Genomic DNA, 27,558 nt, shown 5'->3' with positions numbered 1-27,558 from the left:
CCAGCTTACATCACATCTCAGCTTTAAAAGCTCAACTCCACACTCTCTATTTCTGAATTGAGAAAGCTCCTCGGATGAGAAGCGAAACGTCTTCAGCTACAGAATAGAAGTCCAGTTGTTTTTGTTTTTTAACTTTTTTTGAATGGGGAAAAGACAATAATTAGTGTTTTATTTTGTTTTAGTTGCTGGGTTTGTTTTTAAAAATTCAAACTAAAATAAATAAATAAATGATGCCAGTACAAAATTTGTTTAAATAAAAACAATTATGTGAATAAAAACAAAATTAGAAATATCTTTACTCTTGTTCAGTGCTAGGTTTAGTTGATCTAATTGTGTATTTATAATTATTTTTCACTTGAAGGTGAAGAACAAGACCAAGGAGGGCAAGAAGAAGAAACAACAGCAACAAGAGCTTGAAGAGGAGCAGGATGCAGACTGTGACCCTCCTGCACCAAAGAAGAAAAAGAAAAAAGACAAGCTGGCAGCGGACCAAGTTAACGGCCACACAGATGAGGCCACTGACATGAACAGTAACTGCAATGACGTAGAATCACCAAAGCAGAAAACCAAGAAGAAAAAAGAAGCAACCGAGGTCAGTGTCATGTTTTTTCAGCTATAAGTTTGATTATTTTGTTTACATCGTGAGTTATAGTTCATATAAATACTTTGTGGAACAACGTCTAATATGGCTTGGATTATTGTTAAAAGCTGAGTTGTGGACATGTTAAAACTTGTTACTAATCTGTCCCTTAATTTAAACATGTTCATTTTTAAAATTATTTCTTGGGGCTCTAGAAAAACAAGAAAGAAAAGAAGGCAGTCACAGAGGCAGCAACCAATGGACATTCCACCCCAAACACACCAGTTCAAACTCCTGTCCCGACGCCATCTCAGTCCAGTGACGACTCAGCCAGTGACAGTGAACGGGAAAATGTAAGATACCACATATAATACTGTAGACAAAAGGAAAAGTTTGCATAAAGATGTCTTGTGATGATTGCAACAAAAGTTTTTATCTGTTAAGCATATTTTCTTGTGTATTGCACTACATTCTGTAACGTTTTTAAGCCCTGTCCAGTTTTGTTATTCTTGTTTGTAGAAAATAAAAAAAATAAAAGGGGAAAAATGAGAAATATTGATCAACCTTTTTTTAATTAGAAGCTGACACAGGAGCAGAGAGAAGGAGCATTCTCCAACTTCAGAATCTCAAAAGTTACCATCGATAAACTTAAAGGTAAACATCTCATTTACTTAGTTTTTACTACTTACTATGAAATAAATTTTTTGATTCAGGAGATTCCTTGTGTCTTGAAAGTGTCCTCCGCAGTACAACCGGGGAGTTTTGGGTTTGCTAGAGAACTCATTTTGTCCCTTTTCTGCCCCTTCTTCAGCCCGGGGAGTCTCCTACTTGTTTGACATTCAGGTAAAGGCGTTTAATGATGTCTACGATGGCGAGGATGTAATTGCCCAAGCCCGCACAGGAACAGGAAAGACCTTCTCATTTGCTATACCTTTGGTGGAGAAGCTCCAGAAGGATTCAGAAAAGAAGACCAGAGGCCGGCCTCCTAAGGTGCTTACCCATCACTCAAAGATGGCCCCTCTCAGGGTCTCGGGCAGTTTGTTCATTGGATTTGTGTACAACTGAGGTTCCTTTTTGTTCCTCTGTAGGTGCTGGTGCTGACTCCTACCAGAGAGTTGGCTATCCAGGTTGCAAAGGACTTCAAAGACATCTCCAAGAGTGTGGTCATTTCCTGTTTTTATGGAGGCAGCTCATACAAGCCTCAAAGTAAGCTCTATGCAAAAAAAGAAGACAACAAAAATGTTTTAGTTAAATTAGTTTTTTTTATGATATCAGTATTAAAATACCAGTAGCTGCTCACCAAACAACACATGTGTTCTAACTTAGACAGCACTGTAGATGTGTGTGTGTAATAGTGTGTAGCATTTCTTCCTTTAGAAGTTGGTTTATTAAGTGCTAAAATTAATAAATCTACATCTCTTCCTGTCTAGTTGATGCCATACGTAATGGAATTGATATTTTGGTTGGAACTCCTGGTCGGATAAAAGATCACCTTCAGAACAATAAACTCAACCTCTCTGAAGTAAATCACGTCGTTCTGGATGAAGTAGACCAAATGTTGGACATGGGATTTGCAGAACAGGTTGAAGAGATTTTGAGTTCATCATACAAGAAAGGTAAATAACATCAGCAGTATTTTATACTTGTGTATGTAGTATTTTTTGGATTTGTTTAGTAGTTATATGTTTGAAATGATTAAGGTCAGCTTGTGTCCCTCCTCTTTAGACGGCAGCACTAACCCACAGACGCTTCTGTTTTCGGCCACCTGCCCTCCCTGGGTGTATGATGTGGCCAAGAAATACATGAGACCGGGGTGCAAGCATATCGACTTGATTGGCAAGAAAACACAGAAAGCTGCAACAACTGTTGAAGTAAGTGGAAGACATTAAAGAACAGGATGCTGTGTGCAATGGGTGCAGTTCAGAAGTGTTACATAGACTGTAAAATACAATAAGACCACAAATAATTTAGCCATGTTTATCTGCTGTTTTTTCATCATTCACACAAGTGTTATTTTAATTAAGTGCCAATTACAATCTGCCAGCTGGTTTAACAAAAATACTCATTTTATTTCCTGTTAATATTTTTTAAAACTTTCTCTCCTTTCGCCTGTAGCATCTGGCCATAGCCTGCCATTGGTCACAGCGTGCAGCAGTGTTAGGAGACGTGATCCAGGTTTACAGCGGCAGCCACGGCAGGACCATCGTCTTCTGTGAGACGAAAAAAGAAGCCAATGAACTTTCCTTAAATGAATCCATCAAACAGGTGAGCACACATACCTGCACAATATACACTGCAACAGATTATTAAAAGTCAGTTCATGACACCTTACAACCTCAGTTTGTAAAATGGTAAACATATGTGACCTGTGCTAAGGAGCTCTTGATGAGTCCAAACTAATTTAACTGAAGCTAGGTGCTAGCCAGGCGAAAAATTGCCAAATTTCAACAAATATGTATGATATTAAAGCGTTTGAGATGGAGAATTTGAAAATAATAACTCTGTGTTAAAAAGTTCCTTTTTGTGGCGCATTTTGGAACCACAGGTCACATATCGTATAACTTTACCACAACCCTGTTGAAGTCATTTGTTATCATAGTTGTGGCTTTTTTCTGTCACTCTGAAGTTTTCCCTTCTCTTCTTGTTTTATTTGGATGCTTTTAGAATGCCCAGTCCCTTCACGGTGATATTCCACAGAAGCAGAGAGAGATGACTCTGAAAGGCTTCAGGAATGGTGCCTTTGAGGTTCTGGTTGCCACAAATGTTGCAGCCCGTGGATTAGACATCCCTGAAGTGGACCTGGTGATCCAGTGTTCTCCTCCTAAGGTGATTTTACCATTCAAGCATATTTTTCACAGTTATAGGTTGTTTTATTTGTTGTCATTTAGTTAAGATGAACACAGTAAACATGTTCTAACCTTCTTCTGAGATGACTGAATTTGCCTTGTTTTTTGTCTGGTGGTTGTCAGGACGTAGAATCGTACATCCATCGTTCAGGACGAACAGGCCGCGCAGGCAGGACTGGAGTCTGCATCTGCTTCTATCAGAGGAAAGAAGAGGACCAGCTGCGCTACGTGGAGCACAAAGCAGTAGGTGGATTTCTAAATCCTGAGACTTGTCAGAGAAGACTTGTGCTGCTGTGTTTTCAGTCACATTTACACAAAACATGAGAGGGGAACAGACTTGAAGGCACAAAAAAGCTGGAAAAGGGTTTGCTGTACAAGACAGTCACATTTTTGTTTTAATTGTTTTAGATGTTATTTTAAAATGTGCATCAGCATTAAAACTGTGAACAGCTCTCAAATTTGTTGTTCCAAATGTTTCTGGGTTTATTTTGTAATTTTAGCGTTGAGATGGTTAAATTAAGGGAGAATAGCTTTTCCTCTAACCTGTTTTTATTGTGGACTTCATCCGTGTAGTCCTGTATTTTGGCAGAGCGCTCACAGTGAACTGATGCTAGTAAGTTTTACATCTCTGAGCTCCAGACGGCAGCAGAACTTGTCTCAGTTAAAGAGCAGCAACAGAAATGCAGAAGTTGTATTTTTGGGCTCCACAGAGCTTCAGCTTGGGTTTTGTTCTTTTATTTAAACAGTAAAGCAGGAGAAATTAAAGTTTTTGTTTTTCTTTTCTATGTGTTTTCTGCATATTAGTGTGCATAACCTGTTTTGTGTCTTGTAGATCTGTTCACTTGTTGCCATTGATAAAATAAAATAAAAAAATCTTATTTGGTATTTTTCCAGGGCATCACATTCAGGAGGGTTGGTGTTCCAACTGCAAATGATATCATCAAGTCATCAAGCAAAGATGCAGTCAGGTAAGGAACTGTAAAGGGTGAGAACTTGTACAAGTTAAATATGTTTAGATTAATTAGATTTATTTTATTTCATAATAAGGTGATTGTGATTATTGCTCAGCCACCATGTGTTACAATATTAGTCAATGGCAAACCTTTTGTTTTTTGATTGTTTTCATATATTTTTTCCCACTTTTTATTTGTCACTGTCTCCAGGTTCCTAGACTCTGTTCCAGTCACAGCTATTGAATATTTCCGAGCATCAGCTGAGAAGCTGATCGAAGAGAAAGGAGCAGTAGATGCACTCGCTGCTGCTCTGGCCCATATCTCTGGAGCCACAAGTCTGGAGATGAGATCACTGCTCAACTCTGATGCTGTAAGCTTCATGTGCACACACGCAATATAACAACAACTGTACAATATTTTAAGTGTTTTTGTTTTATTTATTAAAAGGACACAAGATTACTGTCCTTTTATTAGGTTCAAGTCCGTTTGTTGCTCCAACATATCCCTTCAAACCTGGAACATTTACAATTTTTCTTGCTAAAACATTCAGACTCATCCAATTTAAAGAAGAGTATCATATTTCAAATCACTCTAGAGATTCTTTACTAGGTTCAACTCCAACCCACGACGTTCAGTTTTCCAAGAACACTCATGAGTGTCCTCTCGAAAACTGAAGGAACATCATATCACATTGTTCGCCCGACAGGCTTGTACACAAAGTACCATGAATTCAGGACTTTGTCCCACACTGTTTCTACAAGGATGCCCCCATGGAGCAGAGCACATCTGGACTCTGCCTTTATAGATGGAACAGTTGTAGTTCCTACCAAACATTTTACTTGATTTTGCAGGGCTACACCACTGTCCAGCTGCTGTGCTCTCAGGAGATGCATAATATCGGTTATGCTTGGAAAGCCATCAAAGAGCAGCTTGGAGAGGAGTTTGAAAACCAGATTCACAGGATGACCTTCCTGAAAAGCAGAACAGTAAGTACAAACACCATTGTGTACAATGTGGGTGAAATGTAAACCTCACACTTTGTTTTTTTCTTTTTTACACATGTAGATCTATAGGTAGATATGTGTTCTGTAAATTTAGAGCTTTAGAAGTGTTATTAAACTGTCTGAGGTTATACATGTGGGATAAATTCAGGAATTTGGACCAATAAATCCCTCCTCATTAGCTTAAACATTAAATTATGGTTTCAGTCAGGGGGAGAACACATATTTGAGAGCGGTTCAAATAATAGCCTAATAATGTTGCAGTGACCCATTGGTAAAATTAAATAATTAAAATGATGGGTTTTTTTAAAACAACAATTTATAAAGTTTGTTTGTTTAGATTAAGTGACCCTGCCACATAACACAGACGTGTCTGTCATCACCAGGAAACGGATAATTTTAGAAACATGGTGTAAGGTTTTCCTGCTTGTTCAAGACTTTTTTTCCTTTGAATATAATTCATCATTTTATTTTTCCTGTTTGTCACAGGGAGTTTGTTTTGATGTCCCAGCTGATAAAGTCAAAGAGATACAGGTGAGAACGAGAGCAACAATCTTTTTTGTGTTCAAAAGATGTTACTTAAACACCACCAGGAATAAATAATGAGGTGAAAATAATGCAAAGTCAAAAAAAAAGAAGTGTTTTTGTAAAATTCTCCTCTGTTTGTTTTCTCCTCCTATAGGAGCAGTGGAAAGACGGCCGCCGCTGGCATCTGACTGTAGCCACAGAGCTCCCAGAGCTGGAGGAGAAGCAGTTCAGTAACCGTGGTAAAAGGGGCTTCGGCAGTGGTAACCGTGGTGACAGAGGAGGGTTCAGAGGCGGCAGGGGCCGGAATTTTGGGGGAAACGGTGGCCGTAGCAACGGGTACCGGGGTGGTGGAGGTGGTTATGGAAACAACAGAGGAGGACAGAAACGAACCTTCAGCCAAGCTTTTCATTACTGAAACATCAACCTGTGGACTGAACTGACTGTCACTCAACTTTACCTGGCTTTGAGTTTTATGTTATTTTTTTAGGTGACATGTTACCTGAAACCCTTGGAATGACTCGTTCCTCCTGTTTAAAAGAGCAAATCTGAATACAAAATTAAAATGCCACATCTGAAATATCTTCACATCACAGAGATTGGTAAATTGGCTTGTTATTAAAGCTAACGTGTTACAACCTGGTCCAAAAATGAAGATTAGAATGCGTCACTAACAGGGTTTTTAGGGTTTTTTAAACTGGGCGTTTGGGGAACAGCAGCAGTAATCAGACGTGGGCCTTTTGTTAATCTAGAAGCACAACCTTCCAAATGTAAAAAATGACATTTGTTACATGATTCTAGTTTATTTCATTTCATGTTTGTTTCATTTCAACAATATTTTTTTTTACTGCCCAGTCCATCATGTTGGAAGTTCTGTGCTTGTTTTGTAACCTTTTCAGAGAGCTCACTGTCAGATTGCTGCATGACCATCAGCTGAAACCTGTCCTCAAAAATGTACTGGATGATGATTGCTTTGCAATTGCCTCTATTTAAAAACTGTTTTGCTTCCATTCATTTGAATGAAATGACTTATTCATTAAAAAAAGTCAACTCATGTTGCGTTTATTCTTTTCAGATAAGTGAATTTGAGCAGTTTGATCAGGTCAAAGTGACTGAAAAGATCAAAATGAGTTTTTATAATCTATAGCGTTGTTTAAATTGGACAGGAAGAAAAATTCTACAAAAATGGTATTTAAAAAAAACTAATTCCACTGATTAAAAGTGGAAAAAAATAGGTTTCCATGGAATGCAGTGATTCATTGTTTCTTAGTAACTATCAAAAGACAAATTACTCTGCAAAAAAAAAAAAAAAACTAGTTATGCACCACACTATAAAAGATTCATTTCAGTATTTAAAAAGATGACAGTTGTTTAATTTGCAGAAGAGTTTATTTAATCATTTTCTGTTCATTTTGCAAATACAAGTATATAACTCATGATTTTATTTATTTCACTGAATTTCCAGAAATTTCTAGAGTTTAGAAATGTCTTTATGTAAAGTGCATCGTCATGATCAGCATTCGTAATTAGATTGCTATTGTGCAAAATTAACAGTACAAATGGCATTAGAATATGAAATACACAGTAAAGGGTGTGTAAACATGTACTGGTCTGTTTGATTCTGTGGAGCATTAAAGTTTAAAAATTCAAACATTCTAAACACTTGGATGCATGAAAACATTTTAATACATTGTGAGTCATTTAACAATGTCACACAATCACATGACAAGGAATAATAAATACAGATGGCATTGATTTTCAGTAAAACTTGTTAGTGTAGTTTTGTTTTTATTCTGAAGTGGAATACAGAATCTCTGCTACATCCTTTTTCATCACTCTCTAAAAGATACATTTATCCATACAAATCTTAAACGCTAACGCATTTGGTTAAAACAGTCATTTAAACCGCACTCTCCAGTTATATTGTGTTAAAACATACTCCCACCTTTTTTATTTTGCATGGCCAAACAAAGCTTATTGAATCCATAAAAAACTGATTTCCCTTGTGCCATTTTGCCTTCTCAAATTGATCACAATTAAATCTCGGGGAGGCAAAACAACTGCTGCAGAATAAATGAAAAGTTTATTATTTCCTGTGTTGATTAAGTTAAAGCATGGCTTTAGATACAAAAAAAAAGACATTTTAACTTCTGAGTGTTGGGTTTAAAAAAAATACAATTAATGTGTTTTGAGGCAGTAAAAAAGTCAACCTTTAGTGGCAGAAAGCTGTTAGAATATTGTTTCTCATGGTACGGCAGGCTGATGCTGAACTATAAGTGATCCTCGGCGGTGATAGAAATGGCATATTGATTCTCCATGGTGAGGTCCTCCTCTTCATCCCCCTGCTGTGCACAAAGACACAGATATAAGAGATCTCATAGGCCACATTTACAGGTAAATCAACATTTCCAATCAGTTTAACTGTAAGAGCAGCACTTAGATGAAACGTTTCCTCATCATGTGTGTTGCATCTTTTATTGCAGTTAGCACAAATTAAATGTTTCAAATCAATGTTATCTTTGTAGTATAATCTAGTTTAGTACTAAATTGAGTATATGTTTTGGAAAGACATATTACACATTGGAAATGTAACTCTTTACACAAAGTTTTATGTTCATTGATTTTACTGAGATATTAACATCTCAGTTTGCTCCGATTTTACTGCCTGTAGCGAACACCGTAATAGTTTAATGCCAGTGGGCATAGATGGCGTGAACATACCCAGCTGGTTATTCATGTGTGTGTTTGGCCGTTGTTACTTACTTCATCGCTGTCTTTTTCTTTGTAGTTCTTTTCTGTGCCGCGATAGGACACCACATGGATCAGGGTGTAGACTCTGCAAACAGAGGCACAGAGTGTGGGAAATGAGAGCAAAGAATGAAATGAGCAGCTGCTCCAACAACAATATGAAAATATAATTAAAACTCTTTGTGAAGACGGTAAATTTATTATAAACACCCTGCTGTGTCGGTGAGGGAAATGGTTTAAAATCAAGTAAAAGGTTAAATTATAGTTTTCGGCATCTGAAAATAAATAAATAAATCTGCAACAAGAAAAGTCTTCAAGGGCAGTGAATTGTCCATAATTTAGACAATTACTGATGGATTTGTTGAGTGGAAAAAAACAAACAAACAAAAAATGCCCAACAGAAAGCGTCCTTCGTTTGTGTACCTGTGATACAGCATGGCCAGAAACTGGACAAGAAGAAGAACGGCGAAGGACAACAAGAACATCAGACTGAGGGGCTCCACCTGTCAGAACAGAAATGACAGCATTAATTCAGTTTAGTGGCAACTATAGTTGTGAGCTGAAAACAGAACTCAGTTTTCTGACACGGTCGTACCTTGAGGTATTCTCCAGTCCCATTTCCACCTATAGTAAACTTGGGGATCTTAATGCTGATGATGTCATTTCCAATGGCCTGCAGGAAGAAAGTAGCTACCACCCACAGCACATTGATGATGAAGTACAGGAAGACCGACTGTGAAAAAGAAAAACAAAACAATATTCAAAGGATCTTTTTATTTACGTCTTAACACCAAATAAAAATGATTACATTATCCACACATAATACTATCCTGACATTTGAAATGAACACATTGGACAAAACAGCAGATGCCGATTGTGTTTACCTTGTTGCGAAGTGACTTCAGTTCTCGCTTGACTCGCTCCTTGTGTTCTTCTGAATCTTCGATGGGTTTCAAGTAACGCTCAATGAGCTTGTTCCAGAAGTCCTTCTCACCCTGAACATGCAGATACATGCATACAGTTGTTTTAAGATTTATTTAATTAAGATAAAATGAAAAAGGTATTGGTCTTTTGTTTAAGTAAATGGCTTTTTTTTGTGTTTGGTTGAAACATGTATTATGTATTCACCCAGGCACTTTCACAGGGCCAACACAAATAAACAGACAAGCACACAACAACACACTCAGACTTATGGTCTATTTTAAATAAAAAAACAAACAAATGTGTATGTGTACTGTAGAAATGAACTGATGTACCTGTTTGGACAACTTACCTCATCTAGTCTTTGGATTTGTGGGGCAGCAAGAGTTTTTTCAATGGCGCTTTTAACTCTCTTTTCTAATTTTGGCAACCGACTGTTCTTAAGGATGTGACGTGCCTGAGGTGTAAACAAAGTCAGTTACTTGTTTTTTTTCTGCAGTACTTCTTAGGGTTTACGAAACTGAAAGCATTCGATGTAAATGCAGAAACATTTCATGAGAGGAAACAAATCATCTGAATTATTGCAGTCAAACTTATAAAAAACAAAACTGGATTTTTACATTATAACCAAATAATTTCTAATCACCTGCTTTGTCAGTTCATGCTGTAACATCTCTAGCTTAGGCTGATTCAAAACGTCCTCAGGCCCCACTTCACTGAGCTCTGTGTTAAGAGTGTCGGTCAACATCAGCACCAAGTCCTCACACACATCATCGTAGGCTTTGCCGCGAAGTGTGTAGCTGTGAAAAGTACAAAAACAAACAACTCTGTTTACATGACTGCAACTCAAAAATCCAGATATACTGCTGTGAAAATGTTTTAGTAAATGCACACTGAATGAAGGAACACGTGCACTGATACTTGATGCATACTCATCCACCAGTGTGCAACTGAACAAACCGTTTATACATGAAATCAATATTTCAACATATCAAACCAGGATCCAGAAACAAAGAAAACTCTTAAAGTACCGTATTTGTGCTTGCAGATTTCTCTTCATGTTGGAATAAGTCAGCTTCTTCAAAAACTCCTGTTTCACAGGCTCCACCCATTCTGCAAACACAACAGTCCCATCTTTATAGTGCACTACATGTTGTGCAGGTTGCATGACCTAAAGCGTAAATCACGCTTTGCACTATTTCTGACAACTAAACAGTTCAAGCACTGCTCACCACTGGCAGGAAGCTCTTCTTCTTCTTCGTCTACATTGTCAATCATGAACCTATCCTCGTAGTCATCGTCATCATCAGATGAAACTGGCTCTGGGCTCTTTTGCTCAATAATGCCACTGTTCACAAGCACAAACAAGTTTTTTAAGTTCGGGATGTGATCAGTCTTGCACCCTCTTCAAATGACCATGGAGTTATTAAAAAAAAAAAAATTCATGAAAAGAGAAGAAACAAATGAAATCTGAATACCTGTTCGTTGTATCACTGCCTCTTGCTCCCATCTCTTTGTGTTTATCAGCTGAATGATTTTTAGATTCTACAGCATTTTCTTTGGTTTGAGTTTCAGCTTTTGAGGCAGCCTGCAGAGGTTTGTCAGTGTTGGCGGGTAAAAGTGGAAGTGCTTGCTGTGTCAGACTTGTGATCTGCTGAAGCATGACGTTGTCGGTTTCCTGGGTAACCTGCAAAGGCAATGGGATACATTAATCCAGGCGTTCGCTGAGTAAAAAAATTTTTACTTACTTTTTTGTAGTTGTCTGTAAACCGTACCTGAAGCTTCATGTCCCAGCAGCAGAGTTTACAGTCTCTGTTACACAGAACGTTTTCATTTTTCTTTGCTACTCCTTCTCCCCTGATAAAAAAAGAGAGCAGGATGAGTAGTCAGAAAAAAAAAAGAAAAAAGAAAAGGAATAAAAGAGAGATATAGACATTTAGTGATTATTGGGAATGCTGATTGGTTGAGTGACACAATATTTCCATGTTGGATCAGTGAGCTTGTTCTTTTTGTTATCTTGTAGAATAGCTTTAGAAAAGCAAGAGAAAAGCAGATGAGCTGGTTTGATTAGTTAAAACTGCACAATATAACACCTTAAAATAGTTTGTGCCTTTTACAGTTTAGAATTTCACAACTGATTAACATTATAACACAAACAAAACACATATTAGCATTTGGATAATCAAAGAAATGTGCATAAAAGCAAGCAGTAATATGCATTTAAAACTAATAGCATCCTTAGATTACATTCCTTTGACTTCATTTATATTTACAGTGCATAACTTCTCATTTTGACTTAATTATAGAAATAATAGTTATTGTTGTAATTAATTATAGCATAATTTTACTTATAGCTAAAATGAACCAAACAAAAAATAACAATTTTATTGCCTAGATCCCGCTAAACAAAATCATTCAGCTCTTTCCAGATTAATCGATGATTAGAATATTAAATTTTAGGATTTCATGCATTCGTTTAGCATCATAATCAGACGTGCAATAATTAAAAGATGATTTGATAATCAGAATTATTTGTTTGCAGTCTAAATCACAACTATTTTTGTTTAATAGCTGCAATGATTGCATTACTTGTTGGACTCCCTTGTGCCCCAAGACACATTGTTCATGTTAACCAGTGAGTAGATGGTTAGTAGGAGGTATCCACTGGGGATACAGATGAAATACATCAGACCATAGATAATCAGCCCTGGATGAAAAAAACAGGGCAAAATCATGTAACATTAAATTACTTTTGAAAACAAAATACCAGCTCAGCATAACGCACCCAGTGTTGTTGTAGCTGGGAGGCTTTAATGCAGCTGTTGCATTGATGCAGTTAAACTGATGCAATTTACATTGGTACTGAATTTTAGATTGGTGGGAAAAATCCACATGACACAGCAATACAAACTTACCAAACTCCTCTGGATGTAGAATAGCTGTCACCATGTACATAATTGCCATGGAAACCAAAAACACACCAGTGGGTGTCAAAAATGTCCCCTGCACCACCATGTCACCTAAAATAAGATTGTTATGAATATGTATACATAGACTAACATTTATTTAAAGAAGATGCACTCAGAAAGAGAAATGAAATGTACCAACCTATGATGGAAAAGAAGGATGCGGTCATGAGGAATGCATAGAGAACGCTCATAATGGCAGCAATGGTTATCTGGGTGTTAGCCTTGGTTATGAAACAGATCATGATGTAGAAAACTGGAGGAATGCATGCGATGATGATGGAAAGTGTGCCGGCCATTTTGAAGATAAACTGAAAAGCTCCTGGTTGGAAACAAGTGGAGGAAGTGTGAGTGATTAAAAACTAACAGATCAAAGTACTTGTAAAAGTTATTCATATTTGAGAATCAAAATGTGGGCTCACTTATCATGTCCATAAATATTTTATTCATTCACTAACCTGTGTTTAACTGTTTGTGCTAACTGTGAAATTTGTGACTGGTATTTCCAAAATGTAAATAATGCATATTACTATACATTATTCTACACTATACTATTAGGTCCAAATTACAAATTTACCCAATACTAACTTTGCAGAATAAATAGTTAATTTCATTAATTTTATGGTTATGTACACTATATAACAGGGTTTTCTTTTGGAGGACTATTATAACAGTTACTTACAAACTATCTTTGTTTTATTTCCCACAGACAATGCACTGTTCTCATAATCTTGTGATCCTATTGGTCAATTCAAATGTATAACAACCATCCGTAGGAATGTGAGTATAATATGCATTTATTTTCTTTTTTCTCCTTATAGCTGTCTTCTAAAATTTCACAATTTCAGTGTATGATTTTAATTCTAAATCAATTCCAATTTTGTTTCATGATTCAAATTATTGCGGTCTAACAATGCACAACATCTAGACATGCTTTTACAGAATTCACATTTTCCTTTTCTTTTTAACAAGAAACATGTTTTTAAAGACATTGTTAAACTAGTGATATAACACACTTCTTGTCAGTATCTTTAAATAAAAAGACATCACACCACAGCAAACTGTTAAAAAATAACTTCCTGCTGGGATTCTTTTAAGGCTCTTTAGTCATTTAAACTTGAATGTCATAAACGTCCTTCAATGTTAGTGCCCTAAAGCACCATTAAGACGAAATGCTACAACATTTTATAGTGTTTGCGAATGACCAAATAAGGTCCTTTTAGGTATGGTGAAAAAACAAGAATAATAAGATCAGAGTTTAAAGTTTAGGATCTTTAACTATTTCTACTGTTTAAACTTGTGCCGATGAGGTTTATGCTTAAGTTATGATTAGGGAAGCATTATGATTTGTATCAAAACACTGTTTCATAATAAATATTCAGCATGTTCAATAATGAACTTGTAAGCCATTTTGCTGAAGTTTACCCAAAAAGTAAATAAATTACAATCAAAGTGTTTTTATGGATTAACTTTTTGACTTATTAGTTATGCTGTCAGAGTGAAAATGGCCCCTATACCAAAAAGTTTGTTACTGCCCAAAAAATAAAGTACCTGATGGGCTGTAAGTGACAAGATTATGATAAAACCTTAACAATTTTGCATATTAAATGTAAAGAAAATTTAAATATTGAAGCTTATCTACTGCAAAAATACATTAACATTAATGTACTAAATGTATAAAGTCGACCTTTACAGACTTGAAAGTTGAGATGAAACAGTTAAAAGGATTTCAGAGAACTGAAAAAAACACAGTAAAGGACAACAAAGACTGTCATTGACATTCAGACGAAGTTTTCATGATAAAACAGATCTGAACCTACCTGCTATCATTAGAGTCACAGAGGCTGGCCCCAGGATTGAAGATCCAACAGTGAACATCTGATAGAAGATGTAAAGCCAGGAGATGGACACGTTTCTCTGCACTGTTTCTTTACCACTGTGTTCAAGTAATAGAATAATTTCAGTTGAGATAAATAAAAGTTTTAATACCATGGTGAGTACTTGACTGAAAAAGAACCAGTAGATTTAACTATAAAGCCTAAAACCTAGAGACAGATTTGATGATATGCTTTATAACACATTTAATATGAAGAAGAACAAAACAGTGGACAATGTACTGACTCCCAAATATTATTGTTCTAAATTACAAACCTGTGCAAAAGGTCCAGAGTATTAGCCAGTGTAGAAGGTCCCCATCGTCTCCTCTGGTTGTAAAACTCTTTGAATTCCTGTGGAGAGTTGGTGTATGCGTCTGAAGCAGCGTTGTATTCGACACGCCACCCTTGTTGTAGTAGCAGAGTGCACAGCCAACGGTCCTCGCCTGGAAAAGAAGAAATGTCAAGATCCATCTTTGACACGGAGCAGTCAAAGACAACAGACTAAGCTAGGAGAGCTGAACTTTAGAGACAGGTTACCTTGGTCATACTGCACATACTCTGCTCCTTTTGTTGCAGTTGTTGTGTATCTCTTCAAAACGTCGTCATCCATTAAGGCAGACCCCCGAAACAGACTGAAACATCCTGGACTGCACAATACGGAGCCGAACACGTGTTCTGCTGTCTTCTGAAGCCAGTGACCTACTGCGTATTCAAACTTCTGGTACCACACCATGGGACCTGGGAGGGTTGGTATGGTATAGTAAAAACTAATTAGTTACTTTGCAGTCTTCTTAGTTTGTGTTGCATATATTATTTTATTTAAGTCTAACTTGCGTCAGGTTTTACTAAACTGGTCAGTTAGTTTATGACGCTTCATAATATTTTGTATTCCATGAAATGGAGGATAGCCTACAGTCCAAAATTAAGGTCAAAGTCAGAAAAACAAACAAAAAAATGGTTGGAGCTTAAGCCTTTTTGACTTTTACAAAAGAAAGGAAACATTAAACATTAAATAAAAAATAGTTGCATTTTTTTTTTCTGTATATTTTACCCCAAAATCTAATCGGGTTCAAACACAGTTTAATTAAGGTAGTAACCAGCCTGTAGTGACAGCCAAGTCTACAGTGGCTGGTGGCAACATACCGCTCTGTCGGAGGTCATATGTGTGTATATGTCCTGAGTACAAACACACAAAGTAGAAAAGACAGACAAGCTATTAAAAAGGGACTGCTTACCCATACCAGTAGGATGGATTCTACCACATGCTGCTCCCACATTGTAATACATCCTCAGCCTGTTAGGAAATGCAAGTTTCATTTACAAAAAAAAAAGATCAAACAAAAAACTGTCCTGTTGACCATTTGTGACTCAAAATAATGAGATCTTCTTTCTGAGCCATAGCAGAATAAATAGATTATTTTGTTTGTTGCTGACCTGTCTACAAGGAGAATCACTGCTTTAGGTTGGAAATCAGTATCTCCGTCCAAAGCCAGAATATATGTGCTATCATCTGAGATGAACTTTCTCTTGCTGTCATTGTCGTACTGAGAATACACAAAAATTTCTCCATCCATAGAGACCAGACTTTCTCTGCTGTTATTCAGCCGCTGGAATAAGAGGGACAGATATTTCACACATAGCAGTTACTCAGTATTACAGCAACAATAGGTACACAGGTAATACAGATGAAAAAAAAAGCTCTTACTGGGATTTTCTGAGGGTTCTTGCTTATGTAGCCCTTCCAGCCAAGCAGGTAATACATGTACATTATCTGAAAACATCAATAAAATTGTAAGTAGAAAATTCCTTGCAATACAAATAAAAGAAGCTCTCAGTATTATCATAATGGTAGCAGAGGTAATTTGTTGCCTGATAGTTCTATTTTACTGTTGGATTTTATGACAAAAATGTTAACACTGCGGCTGCGGTGGCTTGGTGGTCAGTGCTGCAGTCTTATCATCCTGAGATCAGAGGTTTGAGCCCAGGTTGCAGCAGGAAGGCCATCCGGTGTAAAAAATAATTGCCAAATCGTTCATGTGAGTTTGTTTGCCTGAAGAAGGGAGCAGCTGAAAGAACTTACTGGAGGAAGTTGTCCTCATGTGCACATTACACTTCAACAATAGGTTGAAGCATTAAAATAACTTGAGTAGATTTAGGAACAGTTTATATTTAGGTAGAAAATGACTCTTTATACTCTGTGACAGGTTGAAAATGTTCCTTTTTGGGGCAGGAAAGTAATGTAAATTTTTTATGTTGAGGGAGACAAAACATGAAACTGTCACACTGTCCTGTTGTGAACTTGTGAGTTTTGAGGTTTTGATTTAGGAGGGAAAAGAGGCAGGAGGTCCATTGAATTTTATATGGGCATAAAAAATACAACACTAAACAAAACAAACTAGACAAAAAACTCCCTGATATTTCATACCTGAGACCATCTTTTCTTGTTCTTGATGAGACCTTTGTCTTTCAGGTGAACAAACAGCATGTTACCTTCCGGCAGGACAAACATCAACCTCCCACCATAGGGAGTCTCAATGATTGACACATCATCTGGCTCTTTGTTGGTAAAAACCCTGAACAGAACAATGTGTGGATGGTTGCTTAAACAGATACATACAGTATGCGTATACATACAGTACATACATGTATATATGTATGGTAAAAAGATGAAAAACCTCACCTATAAACCTCTATTACAACATTGATCAAGTCATTCACATATGAATTAACCAGCCTCTTTCCTGTGCCCTTTTCCTTCATAAAGGCATCATCAACATAAATGTGAGCTTCAAAGTCAAAACAGTCCTTGTGTTCTTCTTTTGGATCACCTCGATAGCGATCCAACCTGAAACAACAGCAACAAACTGATTATATCTTCTCTACATTCTCTAAAGTGTTTTCTTTTAAACAAACAAACAAAAAGAGAGAGAGAACAGAAACAAAACTATGAACATGACAAAACATTTTGAGCTCATAAATATCTTCAGACATGTTAAACCTGCGAACATAATCAACAATAAACTAATTTTTCAGATGCTTTGAATTCTTGAAAGGCTTCATCAAAAGGAGTCAAAGCCATGTCGTGAATGTCTGCCTCTCTGTCGTGACAGTGTCTCTTACCTGAACATGGATGTGAGAATCTTCAGCATTTCGTCGTACGTCTCGTGCCACATGGTGGCACAAAGATAGATCACACAGTTCTGTAGTTCATCTTGGCTATGAAGAAGAGAGTGGAGTGGGACTTTTAGCAGAACCTTTGACATATTCCTTGCTATTCATGCTATTTTTTGATGTGCTACATGCACATTAAAAAAATCTGCAAATCAATTATTACATTAAAAACTTACATTTCAAAAAGCAAATTATCATCTTTTGCATCACAGCAATGTCTTTATATAAAAAGATATGCTTTAAGTCACTTCGAAATATGTAAATTTGATTTTAAAACCAAAAATAAAAATTTTAATCTCATGTTCAGGTAACTCCTTCCTGCTCCTCTGATAGCATCAATGTGACAACTTCAAGTTTGAAGAAGCAATCTTATCACAGTTCTAAGATCCCATAATGCTCTCAACTCATTCATTATCGCTAAATGTGATCTTAGCATACACATGCTGTAAATGTCTTTATAATTAAAAGAAGATGATTAATTAGTGTAAAAATTAACATTTTCTAAGAGGAAAAAGACTATCACCTCTACAGGCCAAAGTAGTCAACATAGTATATCATTCCATGTCTAAGAAATGTTCATAATTTATAATATTACAACAGTAAAATAAAAATGAAAACATGGGAAATCTATTCTCAGTTTACTCTTACTTCTCATTGGTTTGAGCTTTTGGTAGCTTCATCTTAGTGTTGAGTAGTAAAGACAGGTCGATGAAAGCAGATTCATAGAGCCGACGAACAAAGAGCTGAGAGGTTCTTTCTATACGTTGGACCTAAATTGAGTAAACAGAAGCATCAGGGTGAACATTTTTCTCTAACAAAGTAATTTTAACTTTGACTTGGACAATGGTGTAGTCTTTAACTAATGCATCTTTTTTGAAGCTTTGGTTCATTCAAGAACATTCTTTTCACGATTTGGGTGAATGATGCTTTACGAATTATTGTTCATGAAGATGTGTGGATGTGTGATCAAATTGATACCTTGATCTTCCACACGTAGTAGGTGCATGTGACGAGGCCTGACCACATGCACAGTCCCTCCAGCGCCAGCATAGCAAAAGGCCATTCCTCGTAGGGGCTGTCAATCAAACAGTTCATGAAGATTTTACGTGTGCAAAATCAGCATACGTATATATATCTATACAAATAATACTAAAGGTATTGCACAATGTGTATTTGACAGTACACACAGCTCACATACAACAAACATGCATAGCAGAAATTTTATAAAAGAAGTGTTAGCTGGAAAACAGAAAATCAGAATTTTTACTCATGCAAGTGAACAAACCTGTTCAGTGATGTTTGGCAGATGCTTCTGGTCATCTCAAATAAGGCTGCAATAGTTGTGTTTTGGACATCTGGTTTATCCAATTTTTTGCAAAATTCTGCAAACAATCAAATATATTGAAAATGAGAAATAGTTTCTAATACTATACATATCTCAGTCACAGAGATACTGATATATATCTGAGATATCTGTTATTTTTAAGATGCCCTTCCACTCTGTAGTCATGATGAGAAACTCTTTTAAATTAAATTTAGCATTTATTTATAAATGTTTTCCCTGCCTTTTTGTTTAACTTTCACGTTTCCACTGATAAGATACACATAACATTAAACAGATAAGCTTCTGTGAATTAAAATACAAACAATTCACAACAGTAAGTGTTATTAAAAAATAACATAAACCTCACCGAAAATAGTAGTTGCTTCTGTGTGATCAACCAGTATTTTTGCCTGTGTCAAGAAAAGTACGAGTCCCAACCCAAGTACCACAGGTCCCGTGCAGCATAAAGGTAGAGCAAAACTCATCCTGACAGCATGGATCTTACAGGCCACCACACCAAACCAGTGGCAGGCTGCTGCGCAGAAGGCCTGGGGGAAATTACAGGTAAGTATTTATCAGACCTACAGCACTTAGTAGATAAAGATTTTTATAGACTAAATATTTTATCATTTAACCTTTCTGGTTTTCTATTGTGGCTTTTAACCAGTTAGAATTTGATGCACAATATAATTTTCCAAGCTCCATGTTTTAGAGTGCCTCATGTCTTAATGGGCTAAAAATCAAACATAATTTTTATTTACAGTAACTTGTCTGATTCTGCATTTTCTGCAAACAAATAATTTATTCTTGTAGTCATTTTGTGTATCCTGAAATACAGCATATGCTGTACTTTTTAAGATGCTTATAATTCTGTTTTACTTTAACAAAACCTTACTTAAGTACTGGCATTCTTCTGCATTCAAACAAAGTTTAAATTTGGCCTTAGTTATGTTTCTGAAAGTCCACCAAGAGCAGCAGATGGAAAAAGAACCATGAGTTGGACTCAAGACACTACACTTTAAAATACTTTACATAGTACGCATTTCTGCCTTTTTTCAACTGACCTGTAAGAAAAAAAGCACGAGTCCTGTTTGTAGAGTTGCCCATTGATTATCCTGCAGACTGAAGGATAACCAGTTAATTCGGAATTCTTCTTCTATAAGGAACCTGTGATAGATAAGGTACACCGCCTCTACAAGAAAAACAAAACAAAACGTACAATATAACAGAAATTACCGTAAAACATACAATCATTAAAGGTACACTTTGCAATGTCATGAGGACCTGTCAAAATAAATGAATAAATAAATAAACAATCCATAGAGTAAGAAACACAATCCATAAATTTTTTCTCATATAGATGGTTAATGTGTACTTAAAAAAAATGTAAGCAAAATTTGTGAATGGCTGACAACTACCATGTGTGTTTGTTTACCTACAGAAACAGCCAAAATATGTAAACAACAATCAAAGACTTTATCATAACAATGGTGCATCCTCCATGATGTTTTTGCATCTGTTTGTTCTCTGGGTTTGAATGCTGGAAATGAGATTTTTTACTACACTTGTCAAACCATGTTGATATGTTTCCTGGTTATGTGTAACATGTTGACTGTAACAATACAGAAATTGATGGCTGATAATTACGTATCACAAGAATTCTCAGAATGCTGCTGATTACAAAGACAAAGTCCTTGAAACCTTCCAGTTCTGACAGTGTTTTCTGTTGAAAGACAAAAAAAAAGGTTTCACTGATTATGCCAAGTTGACATAATACAATATGACAATGATAGCTTAACACTGACAATAAAAATAAAAATATGGCAATAAAAGTTTAGAGTTTAAGTTTTAATAAAAGTAAAGAAATATGGGTCTAAGACCTGAATCCTGGGGAACTCTATGGCTAACTCCAGTGTGTAAATAGATTGGCACGAAACAGTTAAATATCCAGTTTAAACTTTGTTACAAGAAAAAAATGTTACCTGCATCTTGTGTGTAGCCTGGATTGTGTTTTCCCACCAGCACAGGGAGACAAGGAGAGAGGAGACAATTCCTATTCCCACATAAATATAGATGTTGTGGTGTTCAATTTTTTTGTTTGTAAAGAAATCCACAAACATTGCCTCACGAGAGTAATAGTCCATTCCCAGGAGGCAGTAACCTGTCGATCAGTCAGTAATTCAGTTTTTAAGCACAAAACTAAAATGTAAACTTATGTACTTTTTGTATAAATAAGTATTGGGACCACAGCTCTTTGATTTTGCATTTTAGGAATAAAGTCAAATCATCAGTAATAAAAGAATGGTCCTTAAAATGATGTTTATAAATCCACTGTGAGGTTTCTCCTTTTGAGCACATTTTTAATTCCAGTTTTTCTAAAGTTTTATCACCTATTTTACTGCGTTTATCTACTAAAAGAAAAACTATTTATATGCCAAAACCCAGTCTGACATGCAAATTAACAATTCATTTCCACAATTTTGTCTGTATCAACACTATTTTTTTCTTTCGTTTTAAGACTCAACAGTCCTCAGTAGTACCACTGCAAAAATGTAAATATAAAATAGAACACTGAAATCTACTTTGAGAATATTAGATAGAGAATAATTTTAAAATTCTTACCAGCAGTTGTGAAAATGAGGGAGCAGATGGGGAAAATAATTTTCCAATTCTCTCTTTGCAGTCTGAATATTATCTGCAGTATTGCAGACGTAATACAGACTCCTCCACTGATGAAGAGATTAGTCAGTATGTCAAAATGAGGCATGACAACGAGAACCAGGACAGAAGTACCAAAGGACACCAAACATTCAATGAGACAAATCTGGAAAAGACACAAGAACGTCTTTATACTTCTGCTCCATATCAATGACAAACAAGATTTTAAAATAAACAATTAACTTTCTGTATTTTTATGGCACTAAAGGCAGATCATGTAATGAATTAATAAATGTTTAGAGAAACATACAAATCCCATGGTCCTCATGTTGGGTGGAACAAAACTCTTGAACGCACAACGCCACAGAGATTTCATAAAGACCAGGAAGTTTGGGTAGACCAGGCAGAACACCAACATTAACATGTAGAACTGCCTGTCCTGATCTGATTGTGATGACTTCCAACTGGCCAGACTCGTCAGCATCAAAAGGGACCCCTTAAAGAAAACAGACAAAAAAAATGACTTTAAAGAAAATCTGCTGAGACTTCAAACCAACACTTATCATTCATTGGTTGCTTTTTCTGTTAAACTTCAAAAGTTTAAAAAAGTTCACACTGTAAAGTGAAAGGTGCCTTGAAAAACAGATAAACCAAGGCAAGAACATTTATAATACTCATTTAGCTGCACACAAATGAGGAAGTCCAGTCCTGGAAAATCAAAAATATGGACATTTATGGATTTTTGTATCATGTGCTTCATTGTAAAGACAGTAAGAAACACAAGGCCAAAGGAGAGTGCTAAGCTGAAAGACAGGTAAAATCAGTTAAATATTAACAGGGGATCATAAGGATGTTATGTACAAGGAAGAAACATGGAATGACAAGCTCGTTTATAGAAAGAGAGAAACGGATTCAGGACTCTACATTCTGCCTGAGCATTTAAAGGATATATTAAAATGTTTTTTTTATGATCCACGAAAAACAAGCAACTTTAGTTCCAAATAATCTTTTTTTTTTTATTGGAACATTTCATTTCAAGTTTTGCTTTTTAAAGTTTTCTAAAACAAGTATTGCTAACCTACTCCTCAGGGACATTAGCTGTCAGAGATTTATCAGCAGGTAAACAGCTAAAAATCCTTTATGTCAATTTCCCAAACAAATGCTTGTTATGTGTATATGAAATTGTTGACAGAAACACCTGAAATGAAAATAAAGAGTTAAATGAACCTCAAAGAATATTTTTATTTTGAACCTAGTGGTTCTTTCTTTGTGCCTTGACATCAGTGATAAAAAATAAAATATAAACATAAAAATAATGTAAATGGTACAGACCTTTCTTTAAAAAAACATGACCTTACCTTGGCAACAACGGCGCTGACTAAAACTGCGATCCCCACGATTACAGCCACCAGGTTTTGGAACAACACAAAACACCTTCTTTTCTGCTCCTTCTCTGCTCCTACAGGATTCCGCTGGAACGGATCCCATGTGTCCCTGAAACATACACATCAACACATGTGGGTGAGAAGTTTTAAGGGCTGAAAGAAAATAATCTTTTCATAATTTCACATGTGTTTTATAAAATAAACTGTACGGAATAAATGTATGAGAGCATCGGGTGAACAGCTGTAGCAAAAGCTCATATTCCAAAGTCCTTGTGTACGTGTCTCATAAACAAGCCAAGCTGAACAAACAGATCATTCTTATAATTCAAGTGTTTGCTTACGCATAGAGGAAGTTTGAAACGAGCTTTGGCAATTATCAATAATAATTAAAGATGTAACATTCCTCGAAGGAATGCAAATTGCCAGCTGCCTTTCATGCCAGAGCTTTAAACTAAAATCACCTTAAAAGGAGAAATGATGGCGCTGGAGCTGCTTTGGTCAAACCTTGAAAGTGACATTATGTTCAATCTCACGCAAAATCACGAGATGTCATGTTCAACTGGCTGAGTTCCTCTATATCCATTTTTTGTGTTGGCTTTGTTAAGTTGCTGTGGCAGCTGCCTTCTTTGGATCGACTCCAAAGGTTAATAAATTTCTGAAGATTTCGTTAAAATCCACCCATCGGTTTATGAAATAGTTTGCAAACACACAAACACCATTGACTCCAACACTTAACACAAAAAGTTTTAGGTAAAACCCTTGTGCAAGGAGTAGCGCTTTGAGTATTATGACCACACCGAATTTTAGCTCAACATTGGTTGACAAATTCTAACCATTTTTGTGTTGGCAAAGCTTAGTTGGCTGCGGCAGCCATACTAAACTGAGTTGGATCAAATCATTATTAAGCTGAAAATGTGTACATCCATTGATCACTTTCTGAGAGTTTCATTAAAGTCTGTCTAGTTAGTCATGAGATATTTTGCTAACAGACAGACGCAAGCACAATTTTTATTGCCTGCCTTTTCCCTCTTGGTGGCGGGTGATAATAACAGACAGTGCATTTCATTAGAAGTCCAGGTAAGGTCTGATTGGCAGAAATAGTTGATAACTTATTTTAATTATAGCCAAAATTAAATGAACAGGAAGGTTTTGGCATGAGGGATACAGAGAATGACAGAGGAGAATCACTGAGTCAAACAGCAGTGTAAAAATATGCCCCAAACACCCCTGACTGTATCTGTTGTTACATAATCACTTTGCTGATGTCCTATTGACCAGTCTGCTGGATGATTAATGCCCATACACAGTAATCATCAGGGTGTGGTCATACTTAGAACTGATAATACTTTGTGAGCTCAAACTCTGTCATGGCAACAATCAAAACCACAGCTATGTTCAGAGTCAGCATGAACACAGCCACGCTGGCAGGTGGTTTTCCCACACATACAGTTTGCAGCATCTGGTAAATCTTTTCCAGATTCTAAAAAGTTCTTTACATCAATGTGTATCTCATTCACCTATTAACACAAACTCATAGTTATTATTTATTCACACACACACTCTCCGTATTATTTTTTATTATTATTACTTATACTTATTGTAATACATCTTTTTTTAATCACTGAGCTGCAACATAAAAGTACTGTCTCAAGATGAATTTATTACAGGACCATTTTAAGGAAGTAATTAAGCATTTTATATTGTCCAGTGACTTTTCACACAGAACTAAAAACAGAATGCTAGTTTTTATGTCAACTTTTTATGAGGTAGCATTTTCAGTGTAAAAGTATATATGTGGCATAATCATTTACCAGCGATACAACACATTTTATAATCCACGAAAACCTTTTTTGGATTTTCAGGTTTTATGATAATAAAAATTATGACTGTTCTTTTGTAAAGTTTCTATTTCTTTGAACGTGTTTTACAGCTTTGGTGTGCATGGGCATGTCTGCCAAGCTGCATGGACTAAAGTCCACACCGACGAAGGCCATTGTCTTTCCCAGAAATTACTGCTCCTGAGTGAGACATGTTTTGTAACGAGAGTTCCAAAGACCAGTTCAAATTTAAAATAGAATTGGTCTCTTTTGGGCTTCTTTTAGAGACAAAAATCAAAATAGAGCTTTTCAAAAGATGATATAAATTGCTCTGAAAAAGTATAAATGGTATTTTTTTCACTTTTTTCTCAATCATTTATGTATTTGAAACTGATTTTTGTAACACAAATACAATACTGTTAAAATACAGGTAGAAAAGGGACCCAAATGCAGGTTTCACAAGACACAGCAGCATGCAGACAAACAGTTGACTTTATCACTCTGACTGAACAAGAACTGGAAAATATCATCACTGAGTATAAAGCTTTAATCTCTTTTCTAGAAATATCAGGACACAGATGTTGTGATGACGCTTTTGTTTGATGCAGATTGAAGCAGCTTCTTTCAGATCTCAACTAGACAAACAGAAACTGCTGCTCAGTCCCGTAAACTATACCTACTTCTTTATTTTTGCAGAGGCATTGAATAATTTTTAAAAATCTGAGTTATACTTTTGTTATGACAGTACAAACAGTGGCAGTCTGACATGTTTTCACTGCACAGTTTGGAACTAGATTATTTCAACTTTCCTAGACCCTAATTCATAACCCTCTGGTAATTTTAACATTAGACATGGCAGAGTGAGCATTTTACAGCAGTTAGATTTTGAAACGTGCCATTTTTTGGACAAGTAACTTGACTCCTTTTATGTCTGAGTTACCAATGTAGAGAATGTGATTAAAACCGTAGTATGTATTTAACATTTTAAACAGCCCCTCTAACAGCAGGCATTAGCATTGGGGATGATATCAGCCAAGCAATAAAGAGAAGCACAGCAGTGCACAGGGGAAATTAACTGTTCCCTCAAACTGTAAATTATATTTAATTGAAACCTGGTAATACAAGCGAGCAGTTTTTAATTTTATCCAACACTAACATCTATCCCGCTAACAATTAACCTCCTAACAATGATGAAGAGGTTAATAAAGCTTGATTGTATGCCTATATGGATAGGAAATGGAATAGTTTTCTAGTTTTAAGTTGCCTGTTAGATTTATTTCTCTCACTCTCAGTGCAGCCAATAAGACACAACTTTAAAGCTTGATGCCATTTTACATTTGACCTCTGAAGCTTTGTGAATGCAGACATTTTAGCTTTAAGGGAATTTGTCGCTTTGCTTTCGGTAAATTGCAGAAAAACAAAACAATTCAGAGATTTTAATGCTATACTAATGAGTCAAGCCTAACACAGTGACATTAAGTAAACACATAAGGCAGCATTTTTTTATTTTTATATTTATCTATGCACAGTGCCCAATAATTCCTTTTAGAGCCCATACACAAGTGAAAACCAATACATATATCCTATCTCTACAGGATAAGGCAAATAAGCCAAAGAAAACAAATTGTATCTCTGTTAACTACAATGAATGTGCTCAATCCATTGTGGGCACTGTATTTACTCATAGAGGCTAATTAGGATCAAAGTGTGCTAACTGGGCTGCCATTAACCTGATTGCAATTTACCAATCTGTATCCATTTCCTGTCAAATACTGTACTTGGTTTCTTTTCTGAGAAAGAAGGTGCCTTCTTGGACAAAGCAGAAAAACAAGGTAAGATGAATACCTACCTGTGTCTGACCTCTCTTTTCTTTGCCCTGTATTTTAGATCCTCCATTGCGCTGGTTTACTCCACAGCCACAGCAGGGACCTGAAATTAATGATTCATTCCATTTGATTATCAGCACTACATAGTGTATTTTAAATTGAAATAATAAGACAAAGAGTGTCATCTTTTAAAAAAAAGTTAAAGTCATAAAATGTAAAAAGAGGCAATTGAAATGTACTTGAATTTCTTAATAATTCCTTTTCAATTTTGGTTCAGCTTTTCTTCGAGAAAAGTCTTACCTTCAGTTCAAATCCAGACTTTTTTCAATACACAAATATCAGCAAAGTTTTCCAATGCCAGACCAGGAGTAAAAACTTATACTGTAAATCCAACCGTGTCAGTGTCTGTCAGTTTGTGATTCAGTTTGTCCTTTGTTCATCTGTTTTTCTGCGTTATCACCCGCTTATAAAACACCCATAAAAGGAGTCAGTTTCAGCCCTCTCAGGTGTACTCTGATTATATTAGTTCATAAGAGATAAGCAGACCAGGAAGTGCGTGTGTAGGGACAGAGCAGGTCAGCATGGGCACATGTTTGTAATCAGCCTACAATAAGATATGTGATTGGTGTGTGTGTGTGTGTATGGAGGAAACAAATCAAAGTTTCTCGGTGACGAATGACTTCAAATTATCTCTACCATTTTTATGAGAGCAGTAAGATGGTACAAGGGTCATTTACACTGAAGCATGCCAAATGTTAGCCGGCTGTAACGCAGCTACTTCCTCATACAGCTACTGCTACATTTGTGATGTTTTCAATAAACTTGGACCAACACCTTTTTTTTGTCTTTTCATGGTTGGGTAGCAAAAATGATTCCTATACTTGTATAGTGATATTTATCTGGGTGTCTCTGACTTAGTACATCACAGAAACAGATAATGATATCTGTTGAAAGGACATT

The 27,558-nt window shown here is 36.1% G+C and overlaps 2 protein-coding genes across 3 annotated transcripts in view; one reads left to right on the top strand and one right to left on the bottom strand.

Annotated features, from left to right (window-relative positions):
- The window catches only part of ddx21 (DEAD (Asp-Glu-Ala-Asp) box helicase 21), a 9,620-nt gene extending 2,661 nt beyond the window's left edge, over positions 1 to 6,959 (top strand). Inside the window, exons 2-16 of one of the 2 annotated variants that reach the window (XM_017418720.3) lie at positions 362 to 592; positions 796 to 933; positions 1,162 to 1,234; positions 1,392 to 1,570; positions 1,669 to 1,786; positions 2,011 to 2,196; positions 2,306 to 2,451; positions 2,696 to 2,845; positions 3,245 to 3,406; positions 3,550 to 3,669; positions 4,321 to 4,394; positions 4,590 to 4,749; positions 5,231 to 5,365; positions 5,870 to 5,914; positions 6,063 to 6,959. In XM_017418720.3, coding sequence (XP_017274209.1) covers positions 362 to 592; positions 796 to 933; positions 1,162 to 1,234; positions 1,392 to 1,570; positions 1,669 to 1,786; positions 2,011 to 2,196; positions 2,306 to 2,451; positions 2,696 to 2,845; positions 3,245 to 3,406; positions 3,550 to 3,669; positions 4,321 to 4,394; positions 4,590 to 4,749; positions 5,231 to 5,365; positions 5,870 to 5,914; positions 6,063 to 6,323 — 2,178 coding nt within the window. In that variant the 3' untranslated portion in view covers positions 6,324 to 6,959. Of the gene's footprint in view, positions 1 to 361; positions 593 to 795; positions 934 to 1,158; positions 1,235 to 1,391; positions 1,571 to 1,668; positions 1,787 to 2,010; positions 2,197 to 2,305; positions 2,452 to 2,695; positions 2,846 to 3,244; positions 3,407 to 3,549; positions 3,670 to 4,320; positions 4,395 to 4,589; positions 4,750 to 5,230; positions 5,366 to 5,869; positions 5,915 to 6,062 lie in introns of both variants that reach the window. The other variant, XM_017418719.3, reaches the window with a different exon arrangement.
- Positions 6,960 to 7,275: 316 nt separating this feature from the next.
- chs1 (chitin synthase 1) lies at positions 7,276 to 27,028 on the bottom strand. Its single transcript, XM_017418718.3, has 35 exons — positions 26,899 to 27,028; positions 26,622 to 26,701; positions 22,929 to 23,064; positions 21,881 to 22,066; positions 21,535 to 21,736; positions 20,895 to 21,073; positions 20,560 to 20,635; positions 19,977 to 20,104; positions 19,280 to 19,460; positions 18,874 to 18,970; positions 18,567 to 18,663; positions 18,237 to 18,358; positions 17,538 to 17,633; positions 17,098 to 17,262; positions 16,843 to 16,990; positions 16,123 to 16,188; positions 15,852 to 16,024; positions 15,653 to 15,711; positions 14,955 to 15,155; positions 14,692 to 14,860; positions 14,361 to 14,476; positions 12,683 to 12,862; positions 12,490 to 12,594; positions 12,164 to 12,281; positions 11,350 to 11,431; positions 11,053 to 11,261; positions 10,807 to 10,922; positions 10,606 to 10,687; positions 10,221 to 10,374; positions 9,927 to 10,031; positions 9,538 to 9,648; positions 9,249 to 9,386; positions 9,077 to 9,156; positions 8,669 to 8,741; positions 7,276 to 8,250 (listed from the first exon to the last, which is right to left on the bottom strand). The coding sequence occupies exons 2-35, from the start codon at positions 26,666 to 26,668 to the stop codon at positions 8,176 to 8,178; spliced, it is 4,272 nt and encodes a 1,423-aa protein (XP_017274207.1). The 5' UTR covers positions 26,669 to 26,701; positions 26,899 to 27,028; the 3' UTR covers positions 7,276 to 8,175.
- Positions 27,029 to 27,558: the final 530 nt, after the last annotated feature.

This window comes from Kryptolebias marmoratus, linkage group LG15 (genome assembly GCF_001649575.2).
Source record: "Kryptolebias marmoratus isolate JLee-2015 linkage group LG15, ASM164957v2, whole genome shotgun sequence".
In the NCBI taxonomy this organism is placed as follows: domain Eukaryota; kingdom Metazoa; phylum Chordata; class Actinopteri; order Cyprinodontiformes; family Rivulidae; genus Kryptolebias; species Kryptolebias marmoratus.
This window is presented reverse-complemented; position numbering and strand designations above follow the sequence as displayed.

Bases quoted from the DNA above. Each gene is read 5' to 3' on its own strand.
- chs1 (XM_017418718.3), bottom strand. From the start codon at position 26,668: ATGGAGGATCTAAAATACAGGGCAAAGAAAAGAGAGGTCAGACACAG. The intron at 18,664-18,873 runs GTTTGTTCACTT...TTTGATTGACAG, and splicing joins TGCCAAACATCACTGAACAG to CCCCTACGAGGAATGGCCTT. The intron at 8,251-8,668 runs GTAAGTAACAAC...CTTTGTGCACAG, and splicing joins AAGAAAAAGACAGCGATGAA to CAGGGGGATGAAGAGGAGGA.